Source organism: Acomys minous, assembly GCF_964271855.1.
Source record: "Acomys minous genome assembly, chromosome: 8".
NCBI classification, from domain to species: domain Eukaryota; kingdom Metazoa; phylum Chordata; class Mammalia; order Rodentia; family Muridae; genus Acomys; species Acomys minous.
The window spans coordinates 111,272,049-111,299,274 of NC_140489.1; the positions used below are offsets into that span (position 1 = coordinate 111,272,049).

The following is a 27,226-nucleotide window of genomic DNA, read 5'->3' on the forward strand; positions in this document are numbered from 1 at the left end:
CCAATTACAAAACCATTTAATTGTGACAAAGGGATGATTTTAAAAAGGATATTATACTTATATATAACTATTATATACTCACTAGACAAGCTTAGAGATGAATAATATAACAACTTATAGAGCTGCAAGGAAAAATAGACAACTTTACAACTGTAATTAGATATCCCACCATTATTTTTTGAGTAATTAGTGGAACAAGTAGATTTAGCAACATATCAGCCACCTTGACCTAAGTTGCACTGAGTACTCTTCCTTGTAACAATAGAGTGCACAATATTTTTTAAAAATCTATACAAGGAACATTTATGGAGACAGATTTAATTCTTAGATATGAAGCATTCCTCAAAATTAAAAAAAAATACTAATCTATGTATTCTCTGACTGTGATGGAATTAGTATGAGGTCAATAAAAATCAGTAAAGAAAATCTTCAACTGTTTGAAATTTAAATAATACAATTTAAATAATGCCTGGGCAGGAGGCTGGAGAGATAGCCTAGTGGTTTGAGAGGACTGGCTGCTTTGCCACAGGACCAGAGTTTGACTGCCAGCACTGATGTGGGACGGCTCACCACCACCTGTAACTCCAGGAGATCTGACACACTCTTCTGACCTTCGTGGGCATGCATACCATGTGGCATACACACACACACACACACACACACACACACACACACACACACACACACACATGCATTGTGTAAAGGAAGAAACTGAAGGGAAACTGTGAAGTCATTGAATTGAATGAAAAGAAAGAGTCACCATAGTGACACCCATGGAACGTAATTAAGTAACATTTAAGGGGGAATTACAGTAACCAAAGGCCTCTCCTTAGAAAACTGAAATATTCTAAGTTACTGACTTAAACTTACCCTGTCCACGGCATAAATTAAAAAGTGAGGAATATCAATGTAAAAACAAAATGAGAAGAAAGGAAATAATAACCACCAAACGGAATAGAGAATGAAGCAGAGCAGAGAAAACCATCCCTCCGTACAGTTGCAGTTAGAGACTGGCCATGCGGAGCGTCGGTGAGGATGTGGAGAAGCTGTCGTGCGCATACCCATCGGCTAGCAAAGCAAAGTTGTATGTGCATCGTGTAATGTCTCCGCAAGCCAGAGCGGCTGTGTGGGATCAGGCAATGCAGGAATGGATTTATCAAGAGAGTGGGGCGTTTGGAGGTAGTAAAGATGTTCAATTTCTGGCACCAAACTCATATATATATATATATATACATATATTTGTTAAAATTGATCATAGTTTATATTTAAATTGCATGGTTTAATGTATCATAATTATAGCTTAATAAAGTTGTTTAAAAGATATGTACTTGGAAGTTGATATTTAACAAAAATGGTACTTCTTATTGTATCATCAACAAAAAATTTTAAAATATTAATTTTTTTACCAATTAATTTGAGAGAGAGAGAGAGAGAGAGAGAGAGAGAGAGAGAGAGAGAGAGAGTACTTGTATGTGGAAGCTTAAAGAGAATGTGTGATAGCTTCCTCTATGACTCTGTACTATTCATGTGAGGAAATGTCTCTCTCTCAACAATCCCCATTAGTTCCCTTGACTCCACTCTTTCAGAAGTAGGATTAAAACACTTGGAGGAACACCTTGCTTGTTATGGGATCTGACTCCAGTCCTCAAGATGGTAGAGCAAGCACTCTTAGCCACTGAGATGTCTCTTTAGTCCCTGTTGGTAAATTTTTCAGCAATACCAGCTATTTTTATTTTCATCTTTCATCCTTTTATGTTTTTTACTGTGTGCAGTACAATAAAAATGAAGCATCTCTTCTAATTTTTATTGATATATTTAAATATTTGTGTATTTCTTATATTATTTTTATTTCTTTTTTGAGAAAAGGTTTTGTTAGGTATAGCATCTTCAATGTTTAAAATGTAAAGCTTACTATTTCTATTGTTCATAGGAGGAGATTTCCAGAAGCTTTGAGAATAAAGGCAGGGATGGAAGAATGAGTGAAGAAAGGCGAACGAAGGATATTTGGTGTATATGAATCAAGAATGGCTCTTAACTCCCCCCACTCCTGTTCTAGAGACAGCCACATTTTCTTGTGCTGTGCCAGACTGGTCCTTGAAACGCAACACTGAATCATGAAGTGAGTGAATTGGGCCATACTGGGTGCCTGGTCACCAGGATGGCCTTCAACTCTGGCAAAGTGGATACTGTTACCATCAACGACCCTTTCATTGACTCCAACTATATGGTCTACGTGTCCCAGGATGATCCCACCTACAGCAAAGACCCACACAGCACAGTCAAGGCGGAGCATAGGAAATTTGTCATCAGTAGGAAGGCCATCTCCACCTTCCAGGAGTGAGGTCCTACAAATATCAAATGGGGTGATGCTGGTGCCGAGCATGGTGTGGAATCTACTGGTGTCTTCACCAGTGGGGACCACTTGAAGGGTGGAGACAAATGTGTCTTCATCTCTGCCTCTTCTGCTGATGCCCCCACGGTTGTGATGAGTGTGAACCATGAGAATTGTGAAAACTCAAGATTACCAGCATTGCCTCCTGCTCCAGCAACAGCTTAACCCCCCCGCCCCACCCACATCCCACCTGCCCACCACAGTAGTCCATTACAACGTCAACATCATGGAGGGACTCATGACCACAGTCCATGCTATCACTGCCACCCAGAAGATTTTAGGTAACCACTCTGGGAAGGTGAGGACCAGATTGTCTCTTGTGGCTTTCACAGTGACACCTACTCTTCCGCCTTTGGTGCCGGGGCTGGTATTGCTTTCAGTGACAGTGTTGTAAAGATCACATCCTGGTACAACAATAAATACAGCTACAGGGTTAGACCTCACGTTCCACATGACTTCCAAGGAGTAAGAAACCCTGGACCATCCACTCCAATAAGAACAAGAGGAAGTAAGAGGTCTTTGGCTGCTGAGGAACCCCTGTCCCAACTCAAGCCCTAACACACTAAGCATCTCTCCTTACAGTTCCCAGGAGAAGGGGAAGGGCCTAGGGAAGGTAAGGATTTGTCGATTTGTGGAAAGGTGTGAGAAAAGTTTTTACATAAGCAGAAACTCGATTGGTCAGCATCATTTACTGCATGAAATATTTGACTCATGTACAAGTTTCAACATTTGCATCAACGGCACTTGAGCACATCTGGGTGCATAGAGATGGGCTACCTAGCTCTCACTTCAGGGAAGGGCTGCTCCAGCTGTTGGAGTGCTGCTGGCTACAGCTTCTTCGGCAGCAGAGTCTCTTGCAGAAATCCCTCTGTTGAGATGAGCCGGAAAAGCCCGAGCCATTTTGGCCTACCACAGGACAGCCCTGAGTGCTATTACAGCTCCACAGCCCCCTAATGATGCTGGGGTCCCACTTGGATAAATGATGTCTCCCTCTGCCCTCTCCTGTTCCTCCCCAACAAGGGTTTGTCCCCAGGGCACTCTTTAAACCCAACCTACTTTCTAAACTGCAGACTTCAGAGTCTGCTTCTCGTGGATGCGAGATGGCAAGAACACTTTACTGAAAAATATAACCCCAATCAGAGAACTCTAGAGAGAAGGAACCATCTTCAAGCTACATGTTAACGGTTTATCTTGAGCAGTTCCACAGTTTCATTGAGTGGCTTTTACTTAGCATGCGATTGTGTTTCACCATTTTTTCCCCATATAGCCTTGGTGTTCCTGCCTCCTCTCTTTCTCTCAAAGGAGTTATATTGTGAAATCATAAAAAAGCAATAAATAAGGCAAGCAAGATAGGCTCCTTGCTCCTTAACCATTCAGGAAACCCACTTATTTCAAGGTTCCCTTACCTGCAGAGAGAAAGAATACTAGGAACTGCTGGTGGTGCTTTGTTCTGAATACTGAACCAAAAGAAACCCCTAACGTGGTCTGATTATGAGAACCGTCCCTGGATGTCCCAAGGCATACACCTAACGTTAGGCCTGGATACTTTAACTGCCACACAAACCTGAGACCTGAATAGGTTTACAGAAGTCTCGTGGACTAGCAAAACCATCTCCATTCTCTTTTCCGTTGCAGCTCCAGATGGGGCCAGGACAGTGTTCCTAGCGCTTCTTAATATTCCAAAGCCAAGCTTCGGAAGGTGTGTGTGTGTGTGTGTGTGTGTGTGTGTGTGTGTGTGTGTGTGTGTGTGTGCGCGCGCACCCTTTTGAAAGATTTCCTTACCATTAACTTTGGACCTTAAGAAATTTTCTGTGTGTCTTTGTTCTGATTTTTCTAGGAATTCTGTGCAGCTGGAAGCCGACTTGGGACTGAAGGAAGTCTTATCTTGACTGAGGATGAAGAAACCACCATCACACTTTAGGCCAGAAACATACACACCCCACCCTCCACTTTCGTTTTCTGCAGTGCTGAGAACTGAAGCCAAGGCTCACAGTACCCTCCCACTAGACCGCCCTGCAGCCTTGGTTGCAACCCTTCTCCTTCCGTGTTTTGTGGGACTGAACACATGTGCTTTACACTGTGACCCCATATCCAGCCAGTTTGTTTGTCTGTTTTTGTTTTAAAGATAGGCTTGTCTGGAGAATAATGATTTATGATGAAAAAAATCACCCCCTCCGGTGTCTGCAGAAAATTGTTTCTAGTATTACCCTCTCAATATCATAATCCACAGGTGTGCAATCCCTTATCCCATTTGTATAAATGGTATACCATTTACATATAAGATGAAATCCTCCCGTAGACCTTAAATTATCCATGGTTTGGTTACAAAAGTTAATGCCTTGCAAATAAATATTGTATTCTTTAAGGAATATGGGAGGGGGCTGATCACGTAGAGATAAAAACTCCTATTTTTTTTTTTTTTTTTGATTTATGGTTAGTTGAATGCCCAGTGAAAGTAAGGGGCCACCTAAAATTTGACTTGGGCTTTTCCTTTTGGAGACAGGAATTAGAAATAACTACCTTCGGGGGGGGGGCACAGTTAAATCTCATATATTTTAGTAATTATTTCAACCTTACTTGTCAATTTGGGAATACGGTGGTCAGTCTCTTAAAGGAGAGGTAACTACTTGAGAGAAAAGAGACACAAGATAAAAATCGCAGCCTCTAAGGAAGTGGTTCTCAATCTGTGGGAGACTTAGGGGAGGGGAGGGGAGTAGGGGGGAAGTGGGAGGAAGGGAGGAATGGGAGGATACATGGGATGGGCTAACAACTGAGATGTAATATGTATAAATTAATAAAAATGTATTAAAAAAACTAAAAAAAAAATAAAAAATTAAAAAAAAAGTTATTTTCACAGGGCTTGCCTAAGACCATGCTGAATATCAGATATTTACATTACGAATCATAATGGCAGCAAAATTACAGTTACAAAGTAACAATGAAAATAGTTTTATGGTTGGGGTCACCACAACATAAGGAACTGTATTAAAGGGTCGCAGCATTAAAAAGGTTGAGAACCACTGTTTTACAAGAAACACTTTCCCTAGGGGCTTCCAGTCCAGGCTTCTTCCAGTGAGGGGTCAGTTTCCACAAGTGTCAAATGGGGTTGGCAGATTAAATGGGAGCACCTAGAAGTTGGCACAGTGCCTGGTACAGAGCACACTGCACAAATATTGACTCTGTCCAGTCTCATCCATGAATAGGTGCAGAAAACCACTTACAGCACCAAGGGCCTGTTAAACCCCTTTCCTGTCTATTACTCCCTTTTATAGTGCTGGGGAAATCACTGAAAGTCTTTTCCATGCTCTTCCTTCCTTCCTTCCTTTCACTCTCTCCAAGACAAGGAAGTGGCCTTTTTGTTCCTTAGATTCCGAAGCTCGAATCTCTTGTCACCCAGGGCAGCCCCGTCCCCTGGCTTGCTGCCTTCAGGAGAAGGAGGGCTGCTGGCTTCTGCTTGCGCCGCTGTGCAGCGGGAGGCCACGCGAGGCAATGGGGAGGCGGGCACAGTCGACCCAGGGGTGGAGAAGGGGGAAGGCGACCGACGCGCGTTCCCGGGCTCGTGCCCGTCGGCGGCCTGGGCAATCCGCGCCCACACACTCTTGCAGAGATGGCAGGCGGAGAAGACCAGCGCGTCCTGGGCATCCTCCACCTGCTGCTGCTGCTGCTGGCGACCGTCCTGTCCCTGACAGCTGGGACTCTGAGTCCCGTCACCACTGCCTGGAGGCAAGAGAAGGTGAGGGGTCGCTGCTGCATGCTGTACCCTGATGGTTCTTGGATGGTGTCAGGACCTGGGACTCGGGCCACCTTCTTCTGGAGGTGGGTCAGGGATTCTGTCCCCCTGTCCAGGCTCAAAGTAGTCACCCAGCACCTGGGGAGCCAGGGCTCTCCTAAGCCTGGGCGCCAGGGCTGGTTTCGGGGCTGCGCTGGAGACGCCTGGGGGCTGGGTGATGTCACCGCCTCCCTTTGGCTGAGCTCTGATGGGGGTGCTGATAGACACAGGAAGTGTGTCTCGCTAGCTGTGCAAGAGCAGGGGCATAGGGGTTCCTTTGCCCACTCGCGAGGCCAGCGATCTCCGCGCCTCGGTGTCTAGACTGCGCATCCAGGGGTGTGTCCGCGGATCCCCAACTACTGCGTTCAAAGATGCTCCACCGGGATAGAGTTTCCTTGTGGACTCAGCGCCAACATCTTGTTAGGTATTTAAACCCAAAAGAGGCACATGCTGTTGTCAGATAAATGAATTCAGTTGTGGAAATCTCATTTAAGGAATATAGAATAAAAATGATTTGCCAAGTCGCTCTATGTGGGGAAAATAGATTCACAATTACTTCCTTTTCTTGTGCAACAGTTGTGAAATCATGAAATTGCTAAGGGCTGTGCAAATGTTGATGGTTTCCGATTAAAATGGCAATGCCTTTAAAGAAACTAAGAGAAGCATCGGTCTGGGGATATAAACTTTAGACGACATCGCTAAGTGGCTGTTTTAAACGCTTTCAGCATTTCTGTATGTCAGTGTGAGTGTGAGTGAGGAAGTCTCACAGCTTCAATCACTCCGCAACCGCAATGAGTAAGCTGCCTTCCCACAGATGCCCGGAAGTGCTGCCTAGGACCCTGAGCAAAATTCACTTCAGCACTCCTTTTGGTGTACCTGGGAGGTCAAGCACTGGGAAGGGGGATATTAAAACCAGAACGTGGCACCAGGCCAAATGTGTCTTTAAGACATATTTAAATGGGTGGAATATATTGTCGGGAGCTCAGCTACACTCAGGGCCTGCCTGTGGGGACGTGTAGTGGACGGGGGTATTTCTAGGTGGGAGAACATTCTGTGATCCTTTTTTATAGATTTTTTTTTCTTTTACATTTATTCTTCCTTACTTCAGTTTCTCCTTCCTCCCCCAACCCACCTCCCCCGCCTCAGTCAACCTCCTCTCCCTTCAGCTTTTCTCAGAAAAGAGCAGGCCTTCCAGGGACATCCACCAAATATGGAGGAACATGCTACAATAAGACCAGGGACATATTCTCACAGCAGGGCTGGACGAGCCAACCCAGTAAAAGGAAAAGGGTCCCGAAAGCAGGCAAGAGAGTCAGAGACAGCCCCTGCTCCCACTGTTAGGAGTCCCTACAGGAACACTGAGCTACATAACCGTAACATAGCCGCAGAGGACCTTGGTCGGACCCACGAGGGCTCCCTGAGCTCTGTGAACCCACCTGAGTCCTGGTCAGTCGATTCTGTGGACCATATTCTTAAAATGTCTTAAAGTAATGTGTGAATTTGACCCTTGAGAAATGTCTTTTGAAATATGAGTTTCCATTTTCTCCTAGAAGCTTCTAATGACTGTTTCACGGGGAAAGCAAACACTCTCAAATGGCACAAGAGAGTGACAGTTCAGCCATGACAGTCCTCAGATAATAGCTCCTCTTGAACTTCTGGTTCTAAAGGTCTCCGTAAGTCTTCCGGGCAACCAGCTCCGCTTTGCTGCCTGGCAGATGAATCAGTCCATGCTAAAATACGCACCTTCCTGCCTTTTTTTTTAAAAATGACGTTTGACTGTTTTAATCAGATGAGGTGTGCTCTTGGCGCACTGGTGTGCTAACCAGAGACGTGTGCTGAGGAAAGCTTCCTGGTTTTGAAATCCACTGCCTCGGTGGGGAAACAGAGGTGTGTCTTGTTTAGTGGTATCTAACGCGCAAAAGCAGCTCAACCCCTGGTTTACAGCTGTGTGTAGAACTAAGATGTGATGATTTGAAGCCTAGAAACATTAGAAAGGATTACATTCCCCACTGGGCCTGCGTATGCATGTATGTTAAAGGGTATGGACCTGAAGGTACCAGTTGGCAGATATACAAAAGCACCCCACTTGAATGTCACAGCTCCCCCCTCCCACCCCGTGGTCCCTTCCCCCTCCCCCAAAGAATGTGATTATCTCCATTTACAGACTGGAAAGTAGGATTTTTTAAGGAAGTGAGCCAAGGCTCTAGAATTTGGCTTGACACTCTGATCTTCTTTGGTTTGTTGTTGTTTTAAATTTTCTCTTTTAAGGTCAATAAGTATTGGCTGACTAAGGACCGAGGAACAGTGTCTAGATAGTTCATGTGTGTATGTGTTGTTTGAAGGACAGAGGAAGAGCTTTTTAAATCCTAGCTCTAATGCTCACCCTAACCCTAACCATCTTCCTGGGCCAAGATAGACCCTAAGTGGCATCATGAATCACAGAGCTTGTTTGGGACATCTTTTCTTCCCTAACCCCTAGACTCCTGGTTCTTGACCGCTCCCCCTCCACTTTTCAAGTTATCATTATGCTGAAAGTTGATCTATACCTAGAGTGTGAAGAAGAGATAAACATTTTTTGTTGTTGTTGTTGTTTAGATCACAAGTTGGGGATGACAAAAAGACTTGTGAGAGAGCAGGTGATGTTTATCCCCTTAGAAGTCAAACCACCGTGTGTGGGAGATTGGTTGTTAACCAGATGAAAAACATCCTTGAACAAAATGTGAGGAGATATAAATGTGAGCCAAAAATAGGAGGTGGGGCCTTTGGAGACTTGGGATAGTTTTGGCTGTTCATCGCTCCACTTCGAGACGCTCCTAGAGAGAGCCGCTCAACTGAAGGCTTCTGGGCTCCAGGCTCCTGCTGAGGTTCCAGGTTCTGGTCGCTCCAGGTTCCAGCAGAAGAAATCCTGCTGACTACGCCAGCAGAATTGTTCCTCAGAACTGATATCTTTATGGTTTCATTATTGTATTCTTTAATCTTCTTTTCCTATTGTTTAGGTTAGTCGGTTATAAGTGAGATACTCTTGGTTAATAAGTTCGTAATAAAATATATTTGTTAAGATAATTGAGCCTATAAAAATGATTGTTCCTGAATCCCACCCTTCCCACAATCCTCAGCTTTGGTTCTTTGCTACAGACTCATTATTTTGGTTTAGTTACAAAAAAAGAAAATCTCGCCAGGTGCAAGTGGCACCTACCTTTAATCCCAGCACTCAGGAGGCAGATACAGGTGGATCTTTGTGAGTTCAAGGCCAGCCTGGTCTACAGAGTGAGTTCCAGGACAGCAAGAGCTATACAAAGAAATGCTATCTCAAAACAAAAACAAAACAAAAAACCAAAACAACAACAACAACAACAAAACCCTAAATAAATAACAATCTCTTTAAATCAATTTTCCTTCACATGAGAAGTGCTTGCTATTGAAAAGCTTCCTATGTTTTAAAAGGAATGTTAGCTCCAATGAGGTAGATGGTGCAGCTTTGCCATGTCCTAGTGTGAATGTAACATGTACTCATTCTAAAAAACTTCAAAAGCACAAAATAATATGTCCTAAACAAACACACACACAAACAAACAAACATTGCCCACAAATCTCATTCTTCAGATAGTTTCTCTTAATCTTCTGGGTGTTTTTATTGCCACCCCCATGTACACACACACACACACACACACACACACACACACACATTGTCTTTGGCTCCTACACACAACATTTCAGTGTTAGCTGAATGGAAACTGCAGGTAGCAGAAGTTTAGTCTGAGGACTGTCTAGAGTGTTCATAAAAGATAGACCCTTGAACTGGCTGTATGCCCATAATAATCTCTTTTACGTTCAGTGTTTTGGAATTTCCACCGCCTCTGCCGGCTAGGCCACCTTTCCAAATTATGTAACAAAACGCCTCTGGCCCGAGCCCATGTGATTAGACAGGAGATGCTTCAGGATATCTGGTTCACAGGTTAGTTTTAGCTGACAGATTCTTGTCACCTAGAGCAGACTTCATTGTCCTTTCTGCCTGGATGGAAAGACAAGGCCGGGGCTGTCACCGAGCTTGCTCCTCTGAGAATGCTGGCAGCAACAGAAGCTGCAGATGCACCTCCAATTGAAATCCACCCACACTAAGCTTGGAGTTTACATTTGCCATCGGGCTTTGTGCTGTTTTGTTTTGGGCCAGAGTGTTGCTATGCCGCCCCGTCACAGGGCTGGAACTCACTGTATAGATCAGGCTGGCTTCCAATTTGGAGGGATTCTCCTGTCTCTGGCTCCTCGAGTGCTGGGGTCATGGGTGTGCACCTCCAAATCCAACTTCAGCATTGTGCTGGGCTCAGCGAGTGTCCTCTGAGCCTGTCCTTTCTTCTCACTTTTGTCTTCGTACTCGTTCTTGTTTCAAAGCAAGTTTTTGTGGTTAGTGAGTTCAGAGAGTACAAGTCCTTTAGTTCAGGGGTTCGCAGCCGTCCCAATGCTGTGACCCCCTTCATATGGTTCCACCACACCCCATAAAATTACCTTTGTTGCTACTTCAAAACTGTAAATTTGCTACTGCTACGAATCGTAATATAAATACCTGACATGGATATGGTCTTAGGTGACGCCTGTGAAAAGGTTGTTTGTCACCACCACCCCAGTAGAGGGGTCATGACCCACAGGTTGAGAACTGCTGCTTTAGTTGCATGTGTGCTGCATGCTTTTCCTCACTGGCTTTTTGGGACTCAAGGGGCTTGCAAAGTTGACCATAGTTGTTTTGCTTTCAGTGTTCTTCAGCAACTAGGAAGTTTACTATTCCTGTGAGTTTGCAGATTCATCTGCAGGTCCCAGAAAGAATGGGGGAAGGCAGTCTTTATTGAAGTGCACTTATAAAATTAACCATTTTTGTGGCTTAGCCCAGAAAGTTGAAGGGCGGATGGGTCTGTATTTGGGGTCATCCATAGGTCTGTCTCCTGCACTTACTATCAGCTACTAAGGGTTTAAAAAGTGTTCTAGTAACTACATTAAAAGGAAAAAGGTAAAATTAATGTTAGAAACTATTTTACCTATAGCATATTAAAAATTATTTCAGTACACACTCAGTAAAATATAAACAACATAATCTTTAAAATTAAAATGTCTTAAAAAGTGGTATGTTTGCCAGATGTGGTGGTGCACACCTTTAATCCCAGAGTTTGGTGGTTGGAGGACAGCCTAGTCTACATAACAAAGTCCAGATCATCTGAGGATACACAGTGAGACACTGTCTCAAAAACAAAAACAAAAGCAAAAAAAAAAAAAAAAAAAAAAAAACCCAACCCCGCAACCTGATATAGATATTACACTTAAAACACATCTTAAATTTCCAGCTACATTTCTAGTCGTATTATTCATGTGTGGCTAGTGGCTTCCTCTACTGGATATAGTATATATCTAGAACAAATCTGTTTACGATGTCCCCATCCCATGCCACTGCCCCCTGCCCAGGGAGTGGGAAAGTAAGAACTGACTGATGTCACAGAGTTCATAGATGGCAGCTAGAAGTCTTGCCTCTGGCTTCTCTGACTGGCAGTTCAGAATACCTCACCGCCTTTCATAAAATGCTCATACTAGCAGTGTGTGTCTTTGCTGTCTGCAGCTTTTTAAGTATTAAACTTTCTTTGGATAATAGTCTCATAATTGTTATTTTTTTGTTGTTGTTATGTTGGTGTTTTGAAATAGTCTTCCTCTGTGTAGTCCAGGCTGGCCTTGAAGTTGTGATCTTCATGTTTCTGCCTCCCAAGTGTTGGTTACAAATATATATATATATATATATATATATATATATATATATATATATATATCTGTGTGTGTGTGTGTGTGTGTGTGTGTGTGTGTGTGTGTGTGCATGTATACCGTGGTGTATGTATGGAGGTCAGAGTATGACAACTTGCTGGAGTCAGCTTTCTCCCTCCGCCATGTGGGTCCCAGAGACAGACAGCTCACCAAGGCTGGTTGGCAAATGCTTATCTATTGAGCCATCTCACCAACCCATACTGTTAATTTTAAACCTTACTTTTACAATGCAATTACCCAGAAAAACCATTTTAAGTTACACGGGTCGAAAAATACTGTCAATTTTGTTTTTTTTAAAAAAGCTACCCAAGTCAGAGAAGTCAAGGGGCCCATTTTACAGTTGACTGCTTTACCTCATATGACATCAACCGTATTCCGTCATTTTGAGGTTTTAAAGGGACTAACCACAAATGTACCATGTTCAGTCTTAAGCACATGCAGTGAGAGCTAAGCACTTTTATTTACTCATAGAACCACCACCAACCGGCACATCTGAATTCCTCATCTCTTCGGCAAGTTGCAGAAGGCACCAGTATTTCCGAAATGTGGCAGAACGACTTGAGGCCACTGCTGATAGAACGGTACCCAGGATCGGCCGGAAGCTACTCTGCTCGCCAGGTGAGAACACAGCCCACACACCTAAAAGCTTTCAAAAGATGACGGCTAAGGTTCTGAGTCGTGTAATACCCGGACACCTCATCTCATTACTCACTATCAGAGGTAACCCAAAACGCCGCAAGCCTGAGAGTGAATGTCTGTTCTGAACAAATCAGTTTATGTGTGAAACCACTGTCTTGGCTGCAGCAGCAATAATAGAGGGTTGGTCACTTCAGTAACACACACCGAGCTTACTAACTTTGTGGACCCTAGAATCCAAACTACCCAGACTTCAACAGCTCTATATAATGTTTGCTTAGCTAGCTTCTGTCCGTAGCTGAGCTTCTCAAACATTTACTTTGGCTCACACTAATGACATGCTGTGTATTTTACAGACATGGAGGGTTAACAACATATTTAGGTGCAACAAAGTTTTTTTTTGGGTGGGTGGGGACTACTCATTGTTATTACCTGTAATTTAGTTGGATATTGTAAAATCTCATTTGTGAATTGAAGGAAACGCTCATCGTGACCCACAAGACTGATTTCTAGGCTCACTGATTTAACAGCCACTTAAATAGCACTGCTGTAGAAGGTAGCACAGCTAGATGCTGGGATAGATCTTGAATCTCTCTTTGTAGTGTCAATCTGCCTGAGCAGCATGAAATCCTACCTCTCTATGTCTGCCTTTTCAAACTAATCTCATTTGGGGACAGCTTGGGAAAGAATGGGACTGGCCTCTCAAAGCCTCTTACTAAACATTTACTTGTTCAACTTCTTAGACAAAAAACAAAACAAAACAAAACAAAAAAAAACAAAAAAAACCTTGGCAACTATTGCTGCCCATAGAGAGACCTGCATGCTTTATCTCCCCAGCTTGTAGCTCTTCCTTTTCTACTGGGTAGCTTCTGCCCTGCCAAGTGTAGCCTTGACAGATGTGTTGGTTGCCTTTTTAGCCTCCTGCTTCCCATTTGAGCAGCTCCTCAGATAAGAGCTGAACAAACTTAGTTCTTTTAGCCTTCAGGAACATTGGGGGATGATGATGATGATGATGATAAGGGCCAACTTCTGTTCTTTTCTCCTTTCCTTTTAAAAAAACTTACACACACACACACACACACACACACACACACACACACACACACACACAGAGTCAGGCTGGCCTAGAACCTACTGTGTAGCCCAAGCTGGCCTTAAACTTGAGATAATTCTTTTGTCTCACTCTCCTGGGATGTAGGACTGCAGGTGTGAACTACCACGCCTGGATTGATGATGGCCCACTTTCAAAGAGCACTTAATAGCTCATTCAGTTTTCACAACAATGCTACAGTCCTACCCCGATGTACTTGTTTAAAAACTAGGTATCTGAATCAACTTATTCTCAGTTACATGTGTATTAGCAATTTGAACTCAGATCTTCTTGGTTTTCTATCACAGGAGGTCAGGGGGGAAAATCAGATCAGTGATAAACAAGCCCCAGTAACATCAGCTCTGGGTCTTCCCACAGCACACTGGAGAGTGAGGTACTCAGCAGCTAGCTTATAGTCTTCTCGAGGCTTCCTGTCCTAAGAATTTCCTTAAAAGGCCCCCAGATCCTCACCAGGAAACAATCAAAGTCTATGATACTCACCTGACTTAGTTTTTCCTTTTTTCTCACATTATTGGCTCAGAGGGTCATCTGTACTCAGATACATGTATGTATACTTGAGGCTTAGGTTACTTCTTTATGGACTCTAGAAGCCCATAAACACAGTGAGCATTGGTGAAACTTTGTCTTCTATGGAATACACAGTATACATAGTATACATTGGTATTATTATGATTTAAAAGACATACATCCAGGGGCTGGAGAGAGCTCAGCAATTGAGAGAACATACTCTTCAGGGCAGCCAAAGCTACACCGAGAAACTTTGTCTTGAAAAACAAAAACAAAACAAAACAAAAAAACCAAAGAGAACATACTCTTCTTGCAGAGGGCCAGAGTATGGTTCCTAGCACCCACATCCAGTGGCTCACAATTGCTTATAACTTCAACTCTAGGGAGACCCAACACCTCTGGCCTCACATGCACACACCCACATATAGACACATGCATGAACAAAATAAAAAGTAAAGAGAACGTTCAAAAATAAGTATCTAAGCATTTCACTGAGTCTACAACTATCTTGACATGGAAGAAACAAAGGGGAAATTTATTGACAGTATTTTAGAATGTGTTGGGCACTAGGCAGGACTGCCTGTATGTGGCTGACTTGACTGATGTAGCAGTAGGTAACAAGATTTTCATGTTAAAACTTTTATTTAAGGCCACCCTTCCCAGGAGAGCTATCCCTGCCCCTCCCCAGCTACTACAGGCTCTCCTCAGTTGATGGCAGGGATACAAGTAGAGAAAGATTCATCCTTCCTTGGGGGAATGTCTACTAGGAATTTGACCATGCCCCAGTGAGTATATGAACAACATACAATAGACTTGCTTTTTCCTTTTTTGGGGATGGAGGAAGACTGAGGGGCAGGAAGATGACACCATCAGGGTGCATGATGTGAAATTTCCAAATACTCAGTTAAACAAATAATAAAAGTGAAATTTTACTTAAGATGTTAGGTTTTTATTATTTTTAATAAGAAAATCAGTGTCATCAGTTTTTAGTGACCTTCCCAAAGTTGTGGAAGACAAAAGACTTCTGTATTTGAATGGAAAAGAGACAATTATTATGATGGGACCGTGCTAAGGATCTTAAGTTGAGTAGGATCAGAGCCTTTCACTCAGAGCCAGATTCAAGCAAACATCGCTCCTCCTAGTCTCTTGGGAGCTAGGTCAGCTGTTCTGTAGTTCAGAGAGCACAGGGTTATGACTGAAGAGGATTCTCAGACCTCAGAGTCCTGAGGCCTTGATACAAAGTCAGTTTGTGGGTTAGCTCTTGTAGTCACAGTAAAGATACACTTTGCTATGAGTTCTTTTGGGGATAAAGTATTTTGGAGAGTTGTATCTTAAAACTTGCATTTATGATCTTTGATCCATGAACCTCAAACTGACTATTGAATTATTGCAATTTTTTAAAATTTAAAGATATAACTTGTTACAGAAAAGATATAACTTGTTTATAAAACAAATAAATTGAAATCACAAGGGTAGTATAGTAAATTCTCATGAGGGTCAAGATCCTTTTCTCTCTCTCTCTCTCTCTCTCTCTCTCTCTCTCTCTCTCTCTCTCTCTCTCTCTCTCTCTTCCCAGAGTGCTGGGATTAAAGATTTGCACAATCACCTGGCTCAAGATCCTTTTCTTCCTTCCTTCCTTCCTTTTTACTTTTTTATTTTTAATTTACTCACTTTACATCTCGATTGTAGCCCCTTCCCTGGTCATCTCCCGATTCCACCCTCCCTCCCTCATAACCTCTCCCTTCCTCCCCTATTCCTCAGAAAAGGGAGCCCTCCTCCCCTAACATCTGACCTCAGCCTATCAAGTCTCATCTGGACTGCCTGTATCTCAAGACCTTTTTCTAATAGACAAACTAGATGCCCAGTGAGTGTGGAAAGCCAAGGCTGAATTGTAATGCAATGCATGTATATTGGTTAATTTGTGGTGCATAACAATGGAGTAGCTTCAGCTCAGATTCCTAGAGCCTTGTGCAGGGAAGAGTCTAGAAAACAGTTCTCTGGAAGTTCACTGTGGCAAAGTCTGAACCTCAACAATAGGATGTTTGTAGACTTAGTGCAAGTCCTGGCAAATCTAATTCCTCACAACAGTTCTGGTCTACTGATGATGTCACAATTTCTCAGATACTCAAAATTAGAATATAAATCTAATTACATTAGACCTAGGACCATTCATTAATGTTATCCTAGAATAACTTCCTCTATTGCCTCACCCAGAATCAGAACACTAAATAATAGTCTCCTCACCTCCTGGCCCCTCATCATTCCTAGAGGGCTCAGACTTTGATCCCTCTGATTCAAGCATGAAATGCTCTTTAGACTTTAGGAATAGTGTGATAAAAGCAGTCGCTTGGGGAAACTTCCTTCAGAGACTTCTGGGAGAGACTTGGAGACTAAATAAATCTGAAAACCAAAACCACCATGGGTATTGGTGTCCTAATTTCATCCTAGTTACTAAGATTTTTTTAAAAAGTGTTTATTTTGCACACAAAAAGGTTACTTCAGGGACAGCTCTTTGGGGCTCTTGTTGATTTTCTTTCTTGGAGGTCAGTGTACATATAGATGTAAGAAACCACGGCCAAGGGTGGGGACATTGAGTTGAGAAGTGAGGTTCTGGCTAGGCTTCTGAACAATGTTAACAGATAACCTTTCACAGATTCTTTTAAATCCCAGTTCGTTGCTCAGCCTACCATCAGTGTTAAGAAGACGTTCTCTGGAGCGGTTTGTCATCTGGACACCAGATGTTCTGGAGTTAAAGCCTAAGGATAACGCATTTTTATCTTCTTCAGGAAACTCATCTTCAAGAGTTCTCTCTAGTGAGACAGATAACGATCTATCTTGTGTGATTTTAAATGCTCTCGTTACTGCCCCACACTTACTGTTACATTCAAGTCCTATTCCCAACTGTGAACAAAGCACAGTATAGGGATTGTGGGGAACAACAAAATAAAAGAGATCCGAAAGCTGGCTGTGAAAAGGCTTTAAATGTTTCTTTTGATGAACTGAAAGAGATATCACGTCAAGTATTAGCCAAAAAGGAAGGTAAGGCATGCCATGTGCTGTTTAGGTTAAAGTCGGCCAAGTGTACAAGCCAAAGGGATTGGCCTGTGTATTCAGCTTTTTTTAAGACCGATGGTGTGTCACAGAGCCTCCACCCCCTCTTGTCTACGTTCCCTTCTCCTTGGAAGCTTCCTGCTATAGTTTGTCCAAAGTCAGAATTTGCCTCTGTGTCATGTTACATCAATGTGCTGTAGGCCACACAAGACTTGGCCGGAATAGAAAATCCTCTATTTCTATGGGAGAAAACACCCCTCACATTTACTTCCAGCTATTGTGAGTTATTTGTTCCTTTTCTCAAGGTCCCTCCTTTCTAGATGTTAACTGTGGGACAAACTGTCATTCTTATAAAGGCTAATTTGTCGTTTGAGGTTTAAAAGTGTTTTTAATGAGGCATCTTACAAAGATGAAAATGATACCGGAGGGGAATAAAGAAATACAGTGAAAGAAACAAGTCCAAGGAAGAATGAGGCTAGGGAAAAAGCAAAATGAAACAGCAATGAGCTCATTCGTAACTTCTCATGCCATAGTTTTTAGACTCTTAAGGAAGACACTTTCAGTTGCTGGCAGGGTGGTCCTTTTCTGCTTCCTGCTTCCGGCCTCTGTCACTGTGCTGCCGAGAAGGCCCACAGTGGCAACGAGGCGGTGCTGAGAGATTCCTCTGGGCTACAGGTCTGGACCTACCTGGGATACGGAAAGCAAGCTTCGATCTGAGTTGCTTATTGATTCTCACTGTAGGTATAGCCTGACCATACCCCCATTCATCTGTTGCTATGGGAACCTTTTCTATAACCATCAGCAGGGAGGTGCTAGTATCTTCCACTAGTGTTCACTACACAGGAGGCATTTGCAGAGCGTGGAGCACATTCTGTGTGGTCAGCATATGCACACACCCATCCACAGAGCTTAAAGTGGAAGCTTATAGATAGGATATGCTTAATTTCTCAAACAGACCACCTCAGCATCTTACAAATGTCAAAAGTGGTCTTTAGGAGTACTGAGCTGGATATGTCCCCTGACTGGATGTGTCCATGACAGATTATTAAGTGGACAAAACAAGGGGGAAATATTATATAAAGTAGGCCACCTTTTCTATAAAAATCCCACACCCCTCTCTCAAATACGTGTGCTTGTATGCTGGTGAGGTTGGTGCAATCAAAGAGGAGTGTGCAGAAAGATCCATATCAGATTGCTAGTGCTGGTAAATATTAACAACTGAATGGGATGGATAAGTAGGCAAAAGGTTAGGAGTGAGGGAGATTAGCCTCTTCTTTCAATTATAAATTGCTGTTGATTAAAATAACAACTAGTAGTGATGCTGTAACAATCAGTAAGCAGGCAAGCATGTGTGCCATTAATCCCAGTGCTTGGAATGAAGATGATGATGATGAGGAATTAACATAAATTCAATGCTAGCTTAGGGCCTGACCGGATCCCTATTTTCCAGTCCAGCCTGGGCTACAGGGTGAGACTTTGTTTCCAACAACGAAAGAAAACATCATATAGAGTTTTAGAGACACAGCTAACCAATGAAAATCATTTGTTTTGATCAGCACATCATGCAGCGAATTCAGAGACTTCAGGCTGAGTGGGTTGTGGAAGTCGACACCTTCTTGAGTAAGACACCTTATGGGTACCGGTCCTTCTCCAATATCATCTGCACCCTTAACCCAGAAGCCAAACGGCACTTGGTCCTCGCCTGCCACTACGACTCCAAGTATTTCCCTCAATGGGACAGCAGAGTGTTCGTGGGAGCCACTGACTCAGCCGTGCCGTGCGCAATGATGCTGGAACTTGCTCGTGCCTTAGACAAGAAACTCCAGACCTTGAAGGTATCTGCTTTCTTTTTGTTGACTCCTAGGATTAAAACAAAACCAAAACCAAAAAAGACCAGTCAGTAACAACTCCATGAAATCTAGAATCCTTAGAGCGGGGAGGTCATCTGGAAATCAAACTTTCGGTGTGCGTTTTAAAATAATTTGTTAAAAAAATATGAAACTGAAGGAGTATTACTTGGAAGATCACATGATTTGAAGTGTCTATCATGGGCAATAATTCACAGATAGATGATAGTATGTTCGTTCACCAACAGCTGGTATCTCAGATTTGAATATATGTTAAAATGAGCACAACATTTCTTTGCAAATAATGGAATAAGAGGAAAGCTGGTGCTGGCTTAAGTATATCTATTTTGTTTTATAGTGAGAAGTGCTTATTTCTTCTTGTTTACACAGCCGTGAAACATCGCAACCTTCGGCTGGGAGAGAGGGAGGCTCTGGAGTTGGGGGAGGACTGGGGATAATTCAGACATAACCTTCATGAAAAGCACATGGTAGAAACGTGTTGTTGTTGTAGCTGCGAACCAGGGCTTCATTTTACGCAGCATAGCAGAGCTTTTGTTCTGCCTGGGACTCAGAATGCTTGATTCTCAGATTTGATTTCAGCCTCTGTGTTCAGGGTGTATTTGCGGGGGAGAGTGCTAAACTAGATGCTCAAACTACTGCCCATAACCAAGTAAACATGACAAAGCAAACACAAAAACCTTCTTCACAGGCAAAGAGTGCTTGCCCCCTACCCTGGGCTTCAGCTTTTGATACAATGAGAGGAAAGAAATAAAAGGTTTATCTTGTAATGGAAGTAATAGAGATATTTGGTTCTGTTTTTGCTGGATATGCTGAACTTGAAGAAAGCAAGGATTGTTTATAGCCTCTTAATATCTTTTTCACATTTTTTTTCCTGGGCCTTCTATAAGGCCTTTGTCCCAGGCCCTGCCCTGCTTTGAACTGGTAACCATTCCTGAGGGAATTTGTAAGCAGACATGCCATTTAGTGTTTTATACTTATGTTTCTAGCAGAAAGACATGGAATAGATGAGGTGAGACTTAAAGGCATATTTCTGCTTGTCGCAAACATTTTTTTTCTCTGTGACCCACTTGCCTTCTTTCTGCACGGCACACATCTGCCTTGGGTATGAGAAATGGAGAGAGCTAAAGTGGGTGATGTGGAACGATGGTCCTGTGGTCCCAGCTCTGTAAGGCCGAGGCAAGAGGATGGATAGCCATCATTTGGAGGCCATCCTGGACTACATATTAAGCACCAGGTGGGCTAGGGCCCCACAAAAGACATAATAATTACAAAAATAATGCCAATAAGCGTAAAAAAAAAAGAAATAGAACTGAATTATTGAATGGGAATTCTCTACATTATTGATGTCAATGTATGCTTTTTCTAAATTACCTTTTTCTACTAGCGGTAAGTGGTGATGCTAACAATTTTTAGACCGGGCTAATGTTGAATGCAAACTGTATCAGATTTATTTTCAGGTATGTTTTAACTGAATTTGAGGGATATAAGTTCTTTAGCTACCGTGAGTTGTGAGGGAGGTGGCGGGAAGTGGTTTGGATAAGTGTTCTGACTCTCTGCAGCCTTCCTCACCTATCTCCAGTAACACATAGCAATCACATGTTGACATCTTGTACCTTGTCACTTTGCTGTATCCTCCCACTGTAGTGGGTTATACTCTTATGTCCTTTGACTGTGGACTTCTTATTTATTTGTCTTGGAAAGTGAGATGGTAGGGATGTGACATGAGGCGGGCATATGCTCGCCATCCCTGTCTTTGTCATCACCATGAGAGGGGCCTGCTAGTCCCAGCAGGAGGAAAAGAGACATGTGGACTGGAGCCAACCTCACTGACAACAGGGAAACACTGAGCTGCTCTGGCTAAACTCAAGAAGGGTGTCCTCATCCTTGGACGATCCACTTGTGTCCTGTACCCAGGATCATGCATAATTGTTTCAAGCCACTGATTTGGGGGGTATTTATTATATTTTACTACTGAGGTAGTAGCTAAATTGCAGAGCCTTAGATTAGGAAACACGATGGAAATTTGATGCTCTGTATCCTACAATAGCAGAACCTATGTAATATTACCACCCAAACCATCAAAGCCAAGTTGGTGGGACACACCTGCAATCCCAGCTACTCAGAAGGCTAAGGGGGGATTGCAGGTTCAAGGCTCGATTAGGCCACAGAAAGGTCAAGGCCCTCTTGAGCAACTTGTTTAGTCACGGTCCTAAAATAAAAAAGTAATATAGGGCTGAGGCTGTAGAACTTTACTTACATGTAGGAGGCCTTGGGTTCAATCCGATTACTGAAAAGAAAACCACTAAAATACCAGGCCACAAAGATCCTCCACATGTCTAGGTATCATCCTAAATTAGTAGAAACTGAAGACCATGGTTATTTTTCTGCCAACTCTAAAAAGAAACAAAAAGAGCTTCTTGCCTCATGGAGCTTAGGATCAGTATCCACAAGGCTCTAGTCCTGTCCAAGCGAACCGATGCTGACAGAATGGGATGAGTGAGGACTACTGTTTGCTGTCACCTGGCTGCTGGCCTTCCAGTGAGACTCATGAGCTCTTAAGCCTGAAGGAAGTGGACAGAAGATCTCTGACCTGGGCATGGCCAGAAGGCGTCTGCTTTGGGCATGAACAGAATGCTTCTGGTACCTTACAGCCTGATTCTGTCCTCTTGGTTCATGGTTATGTTGTTTTACTTGGGGACAGTAACAGCTCTCTTTTGTTTACGACTAGAAGCTTAGGCTTGTATATTTTCTGATGAGAAAATATACTTAACTATGTAATGCTTATTAAACCTTCAAGAGCATTTATGCTTAATATTATTGGGAGTAATCAGAGATTCAAAGTCTAACGAGCTCTCTTTCTTGCGGTCTAATTAAAAAGCAATACTAAGACAATTTAAATGCTTAGCCTACAAAGTTCTTTACTTTTCAGATGATAAAATCTTTTTTTTTTACTGGGTGTGGGGGCTCACATTATTTAATCTCAGTATTTGGGAGGTAGTCAAGGCTACACTAGTTTACACTGGAGTGCCAGGACAGACAGGGCTATAACATGAGATCCCCTCTCAAAAGCAAAACAAAACAATCCACAAAGAAACAAACTGTTCTGTTGGCTCGGTTTCTTAACAATTAACCTTTATTATACAACCCAGCTAGCTTACACAAGAGAAAAAAGAGGTTAAAGGGAAAAAAGAGTGAACCTAACAGTATCCATTCCACTGGATGGGTCCCTAGGTGTCTCTGGTCTGAGCGCTGGTCCGGCTTGTTTGCTGATCCTCTTTTCTGATCCAAGTGCTCTCAAGCCCGGTCTCCACCTGCTGCTCCTCTCTCTCCTCTCGGCCTGCCTGTCTCCTACATTCAAGGGGCGGTCTCCCTCTCCCATTGAGGGTCGATTAGAAACACAATAGTCCAGATGGAGTCCCCAGATCTGCTTCCTGAACTCCAGGCCCAGGATGGCTTCACCCAGTCTATCTCAAAGTTAATATCAGGGAGTATCTGTGGTTTGTCCAAGGGCAAAGCCCACCAAGACTGCTTTCACCTGTGACAAAGTTTACACTCCTTCCCACACTGTTCAAAACCTTGCTTTCTCTTTTATCTAGTATCACTCTAAAGCAACCAGGGAAATTCTATCCTTGAAGAAACTAGGGGACATGTGCTAGTGGGAAATGCCAACATGGAGACAAGAAATGGATGCCATAGCATCGTGGAAAGAGAGAAGCCACATTTCCTGGTGAAATGGAAAAGCTCCAGAATGTTCCACACAGTCTCTTGACAAAATCCTAAAGGGTAGGTAGTTAGAGACAGGGAGCGCTTAGGAAGGTGGAAGTGAGGTGGGTGTGTGGTGTGTGGCACAGAGAGTATAAGGAACACACGGATGTATAGATTTCAAATCAACGCCAGGCAGGGAAGCGAGTATCTCACTGGCTCTCAGAAACGTTCTAAAGAAATTAAACCAAGGATACTTTGGTCTTGGGAGGACAAGCTATAAAGGAGGGCAGTGATGAGGAGCCCTCGGGAGATCAGGGAGTTTAGGTGAATAACATGCTGAACAGTGAGGTCTTTAGGCTTTCTTCGATTTCTAGCACCAGAAAGCCAGCAGCAGACCGAGGGCTGGAGGGTCTGTCTCCAGAGGATGCGGATGCCACAGAAGAGGATGCCAAGGGAGACATTTGGCAATCTTAAATGAGAACACTGAATAGACACCAGATTGCTCTGGAGTGACTGCAGTAGAGCCAACCAATTTGTGTCTCCAGTGAACATTTTAGTACCTTGTTCTTCAATACAAATGAACACCAGGTGTGGCCAGATACTGGAGAACAGTTTCAGCTGTGGAAGAAAGCAAGGAAAACTAATTATGCAAATTGAAATACGAAATTGGAGGAAATAGAATAGTGCAAGGGGCAGAAGATAGCTTGACACTATTTAAAAAATCCTTAGAGACAAAAGAATTTATATTCATGAAACAAAACAGAGTGTTCAATAACAGAGTAATTGCATCATAGCGAAGAGCTCTTGAAAAACTGAAATTAAAAATACTATTTTTGAGAAAGGCACTAAGAGCATAGGATTCTGGAGTAGATGAAATATCTTTTCTAGAAACGAGAAAACAAAACAAAACGAAATGATGATGAGTTCTTTTGTGGGATCATTCCAGGTCATTTAAAAAGTAGTAAGAGTGAATATGACACTGGACTTCCCAATAGAAATCTTGGAAGCTAGAAAATAACGGGGTTGTGCCTTAAATATTTTAAATAAAAAATCTATTGCCACATGAAACCACAGAATGAAGACTTTTTTTTACATGTGTAAAATATCAGCAATCTGCACTCTCATGCACTGTTCCACTTTAGAAGTCTCGTCTAAATTTGCTCCAGCAAAAGTAAGGGGAAAACTTCAGGAAACCACAGACGATAAAGTCCTGAGGTTCTAGTTACTGGAGAAGAAGAGAGAGGCCACAGGGTGGATGGAGGTGAAAGGTGACCAGAGATCGGGGCAAGTGAACAGCCAGCACAGGCTGGAACAAGTAAAGGGCAAAGGCTCTAGAGGGCTCTGGGAAGAGCACATCCGTACAGAATAAAACCAACTGGCTCTCAGGACTGTGGGGGATGTATCAGGCAGAAAGAAAATTAAGCAAATGAAGAAGGCAGACATGTGATTAGGGAAGCTGGAGAAGCACCAGTTATGCTGGATGCCGTCAGTAAGTGAAGGACGCTGAAGACCGAGGGTTGGCCTTTGCCTTTAGCAATGTATAGGTCATAGGTGTTCTTGACAAGGTCAGTTTCAGTAGATAGAGGAGATGAAGCTGAAAGGGGTAGGCTTAGGAACAGAACTCATAGAAAGCCTGAGAGGGGGGGCGACATGTTTCACTTGGTAGAGTTCTTTGCCTTACATGCTTGGAGCCCTTGGTTCAACACCCAGAATTTTTTTTTTTTTTTTTTTTTTACAAAAAATATGGAGTGCAAGAATAAGACTTAGGCACAGTGCAAATATAGAACTTTTTCCAGTGAGATTTTCTGTGAATAGGAAAAAAGGTCAACAATCAGTGGAGATTGCAAGTCTATAGAAATATTCAGTAGAGATAGAAAACCTGATGTAGGAGAAAAGGTGTTTGCTAAAGCAATGCCCTTGAGCAGACAAGAGGAGATGGAATTTAGTGCATACATAGAGAGATTGGCATCTAATGAGGCTGGCAAGAGGAAATCAAGGCCATCACTCGGGAGCAAGGATGGGTGACTTTGAGGAACTGCAGATTAGGGAAAGGAAGAGTGTGAAATATTCAGTGTGGTGAACCAGAATGGATGAACCGAGAAAATACAGTATGGCTTCCGGTTAACACAAATAGAAATTTGTGGTCATGGATGCCAAGCTAGCAAAACGGTGTGGTTGTTTATTTCTTCTAGTCAGGTTTGGCATCTTGAGAGTAGTCACAGACTAGGTGGAGAATGCTACTCCATGCTATTGCTATTTGTCCTGTGAAAGTGTGACTAAGAAGAGAGGGGCAAAGGAACAGACCAAGAATTTGACCAGACATGGAGCAAATAGGGTCATTAGAAGAGTGTTAACTGTGAAGAGGTGAGGTTAAGTGGCCTTCGGGATTCTGGTGAAGATGAAGGACCTGGGGATTTGAATACCCAAAGGACTGATCTGTACAAAAGAGTTATAGGCAGACCAAATAAAAAAATAAAAACTATACCTTTTTAGTTTCTCAAATACTGTCTCTCTCACAAAGCCTGGATTGATGCCCACAGACTCCATTTCTCATTTCCCCGAATCTTCAGTGCATGCGTGTTTCACACTTGAGCCTCTTGCGTATTCCATATGATGCTTATCTATCTGTTTTATCTCTCCTAACTCTTAAATAATTCTGTCTGTGCCCCTACATCATTCCGAGGGAAGACTCTTGAACCTAGAGTCTCAATAACAAATTGCAGACGTCAGTAAGGCGAGAAGGTACCCAGTTGTTTGAGGTTAGGTTCCCAGGAAACAAGGTGGAACATCATCTGACAAGCATTCAGGTCAGCGAGTAGGGAGTGGCCTTGTATCAACAGCGGCAGCAGGGAGAGGGATGAAATGGGATTAGGAGGAAGGAACAATGGAGCTGCAGTTCAGGTTTTGCAGCAGCCTTAGTCAACCTCTGGGGAGAGCAGTGGAGGTGGTGGCCCTGTGGAAAGGCCCAGTGCTTGAACAGGTAGTCAAGGGACACTCCCAAGAGGTACAGCCCAGGAGAGGCAACACATCCCATGGAGGGGGAACCCTGGCGTGACACAGTGTTCCCCACAGCATCCTAAGTCTAACAGCTTGGCAGGGAGGAAGCAAATGTAAGGCATTTCAGTTGAGGAGGAGCGGGATTGGCATGGTGTGATGATGTTTGCAGTGTAACTACTGTGAAGTAACCTCTGGCATATCTTCCCTTGCTTGGACATCTTCTTCTTACGGAACATCTGTCTTTTTGCCCAGTTACTAGGAAAGAATGCGATTTTTTAATTGACTGGAGCATCTTGCTCTTTTTTTTTATTTTTCCTACTGATGATCGTCATGAACCCATCTTGAAGATATAATGTTCACAGATGTCTTTGAAGACAATCTCAGGTCAATATGTCTTCACTAAGTGCTTTATAATATAGTCCGGGAGTGAGAGTTTCCATTGGTTTGGTTTTGTTTTTCAAATTGTTCTCTTTACCAGGATGCCTCTGGGCCCAAGAGAGATCTCTCACTCCGGCTCATTTTCTTTGATGGCGAAGAGGCTTTTCTCCACTGGTCTCCCCAAGATTCTCTGTATGGGTCTCGGCACTTAGCCCAGAAGATGGCATCGAGCCCTCACCCTCCTGGATCGAGAGGCACCAACCAACTGGACGGCATGGTTAGTAATGACCTTGGCTCTGTAGCTCAGCCTCTGCCTGCGGAGAAAAGGCTTCGAAGACCAAGTAAAGGCCTGAAAGTGCAGTGGAATCCTCAGAGCAGTGTTTATTGTAGAACATTCCCTGGCAAGCTCTGGATTTTTGAGGAATCCCAGAGCTAAGAAGAATGACTCTGTGTTAGATGCCGTGTTTGGCTGAGCTTAATTAAAATGATGTGAAAATCAGATTAAGGAGCTATTAGATTCAGTGTAGCTCAGCCAGACCACATCCCCCTCGTACTGTGTACTACGGAGAGAGAGAGGAAAAAAAAAACCTTTTTCAAGCAGAGGAGGCATGAAAAGGAGAGAGTGACGACGTCCCCACGTGTTTAAAGCAGTATAGCGACCGCAGTGTGGATGCTTAATTTGATATAGTAGGTCGAAGTGGTATTTATAATGTAAGGGTAGAGACATCTTGAGGATGCCTCAAAATCCTGCTATTATTAGGAAGTGGGTGCAGCATCCAACCTCCATCCATCCTCATCTAGTGCCCCATCAGTGCACATCTTCCTGTGACTCTTCCCACACTTGATCTCCACTCTGTCACCAAGTCCTCACCAACCCCAGCTTAGAACCTTCTGCTACCCGTGGGACTTTGTCCCTCCCAGTGGTCTCCACTTATCTCTGACATTCTCTCTAAACCCGCCACCCTGCGTTCATGAATCCCCACTGTTTGTCATGTGACTGACTGGCCTGCACCCTC

At 43.2% G+C, this 27,226-nt stretch overlaps 1 protein-coding gene across 1 annotated transcript in view; it reads left to right on the plus strand.

The window, feature by feature from the left end:
* The first annotated feature begins 5,923 nt into the window (after positions 1–5,923).
* Positions 5,924–27,226, plus strand: part of QPCT (glutaminyl-peptide cyclotransferase) — a 28,140-nt gene continuing 6,837 nt past the window's right edge. The window contains exons 1-4 of the mRNA XM_084793639.1: positions 5,924–6,125; positions 12,429–12,575; positions 18,819–19,097; positions 26,311–26,487. Of these exons, the coding sequence (XP_084649765.1) occupies positions 6,000–6,125; positions 12,429–12,575; positions 18,819–19,097; positions 26,311–26,487 (729 nt within the window). The 5' untranslated portion in view covers positions 5,924–5,999. The remainder of the gene's footprint in view (positions 6,126–12,428; positions 12,576–18,818; positions 19,098–26,310; positions 26,488–27,226) is intronic.